The 2,245-nt window shown below is 58.8% G+C and overlaps 1 protein-coding gene across 1 annotated transcript in view; it reads left to right on the top strand.

Annotated features, from left to right (window-relative positions):
• Nucleotides 1–2,245, top strand: part of DAZAP2 (DAZ associated protein 2) — a 3,848-nt gene that overhangs the window by 1,053 nt on the left and 550 nt on the right. The window contains exons 2-4 of the mRNA XM_026867625.1: nucleotides 4–125; nucleotides 1,192–1,434; nucleotides 2,117–2,245. Of these exons, the coding sequence (XP_026723426.1) occupies nucleotides 4–125; nucleotides 1,192–1,434; nucleotides 2,117–2,245 (494 nt within the window). The remainder of the gene's footprint in view (nucleotides 1–3; nucleotides 126–1,191; nucleotides 1,435–2,116) is intronic.

Genomic DNA, 2,245 nt, shown 5'->3' with positions numbered 1-2,245 from the left:
CAGGCCAATACCCCACCCCGCCGTCCTACCCCGTGCAGGCCCCCGCCAACCCCCCCGTGTACCCACAGACTGTGCCCCTCCCGCAGCCGCCGCCCTACACCGATGCACCTCCTGCTTATTCCGAGGTAGGTGGGACGCTTCTCCCAAACCTTCATTTTCTTCTGGGACCCCTCCCTGCTCGAAATCTCTGAATAACTTTATAGCTGCAATTATTTTTTTTTTTTTTTTGCCTGGAGGACTCGTTTGCTGCTCACATCACCGGGCAGCGGTCGGTCCCCAGGTTCTCTTTTATGAGATCTGAATCATCCGCTCCAAGTAACAAAAGGTCAAAGCTTCCCTTGAGTTAAGATGACAAATGTAGCTCACCTGTAAAACACATCTGTGATGATCTGTTAGTTGGATTCTTTTCAGGCACGGGGGGAAAACTGTCTCCAGCAGTGGGAAAAATGTCTTTTTGCCATACCCCAAAGTAAATGTTCAGGGAAGGGGGTGGCCTTGTGTGAGCAGGGGGTTAAAACTCTACGTGGGGGCTCAGGCTTTGACAGCAAGGCTGAACAGCGGCTGAACAGGAGCCAGCAGTGTGCCCGGGGGCCAAGAAAGCCAACGGCATCCTGGCTTGTGTCAGCACTAGTGTGGCCAGCAGGAGCAGGGAGGTGACAGTCCCCCGGTGCTCTGCACTGGTGAAGCCACATCTGGAGGGTCGGGTCCAGGTTTGGGCACCTCAATCCCAGAGAGATCTGGAGGGGCTGGAGCGAGGGCAGAGGAGGGCAACGAGGCTGGGGAAGAGCTGGAGAATAAATCCTGTGAGGAGCCAGGGAAGGAGCTGGGGGTGTTCAGTGTGAGGAGGAGGAGGCTGAGGGGAGCCCTCATCCCTCTCTGCAGCTGTGGAGAGGCTGGGGCTGGGCTCTGCTCCCAGGGGATCAGGGACAGGACAAGAGGGAACGGCTGGAAACTGCCCCAGGGGAGGGTCAGGCTGGGCAGGAGGGGGGAGTCCCCATCCCTGGGGGGGTTTCAGGGCCGTTGGGATGAGCTGTGGGGGATGTGGGGTAGAGGAGAACTTTGTAGAGTCAGGCTGAGGGTTGGACTCGATGATCCCGAGGGGCTTTTCCAACCTGAATGATTCTGGGATAAACAACAGGCTGTGGGGAATAACAAATCTCTAAACTTGCTTGCACGGCTTTTTTCTCCCAGCTTTACCGTCCCAGCTTCGTGCCTCTGGGAGCTGCCACCGTACCTACGATGTCTGCAGCGTATCCGGGCGCTTCCGTCTTCCTGCCCATGGCCCAGTCTGTGGCTGTGGGGCCTCTCAGCTCGTCGGTCCCGATGGCCTATTACCCCGTGGGACCGGTTTATCCTCCGGGCTCCACAGTCCTTGTTGAAGGTGGCTTTGATGCTGGAGCAAGGTTTGGGGCTGGTGGAACAGCCAGCATCCCTGTAAGTATAAATGTACCCTCAGACCCCTGCGTGCTTCAGTGTTAGAGGTTTGTAGACAGTTGTAGGGGGGAAGATGTCCTTTGCTTTCTGAGAAAAACTTCCTTCTCACCCAATCCATTATCTGGGAGAAGAGTGGGCTCCTGCTTTCATGCTGAGGGTTTTCTGTCTCAGACCAACCCGTGGCTCTGGAGCCACGCAGTCTGGTTGGTGGTTCTGGCTCACAGCAAAACTGCTGTGTGGCAAGTGCCGGCCCTGCTTGGGCCTGGGGGTGTGGGGGGAGGCAAGGGGGGCTGCTGAGCGAACTGACTTTTCCTGGCCCCAAGTGCAGACTTGACCTTTTTCCAAGCTATTGTGGAGCTATGGGAGGTTCCTGCTCCCCCAGACTTTCCACCCGTGGCTCGTGGCCACGTGAAGATCTTGTTCCCCAACTCGCAGGCTCCTCTGTGCAGGCAAACTGCCAGGGCCGGCCGTACGGGCTGCGGGCTCCAGAGAGAGGACGTGGGCCTGGGGGGGAGGCGAGTGCTCGCCACCAGCCGCCGGGCTCTGTCACTCGGCCTCTGCTCGGTGGCAGGTGACATCGGCTGGGAGGTTTCAGGGTTCCTGCCAGCCCACGGTGGCTTCGTGCCCGCTCCCATCGTGGCACTGACCTCAGTTGTGCCCCTCTCCTTTCTCTGCCTTGCAGCCCCCCCCTCCAGGCTGCCCCCCCAACGCCGCCCAGCTGGCCGTCATGCAGGGAGCCAACGTCTTGGTGACGCAACGGAAGGGAAACTTCTTCCTGGGAGGCTCAGACGGTGGCTACACTATCTGGTGA

This window comes from Athene cunicularia, unplaced genomic scaffold, assembly GCF_003259725.1.
Source record: "Athene cunicularia isolate RWA unplaced genomic scaffold, athCun1 chrLGE22_part1, whole genome shotgun sequence".
NCBI lineage: Eukaryota > Metazoa > Chordata > Aves > Strigiformes > Strigidae > Athene > Athene cunicularia.
This window is presented reverse-complemented; position numbering and strand designations above follow the sequence as displayed.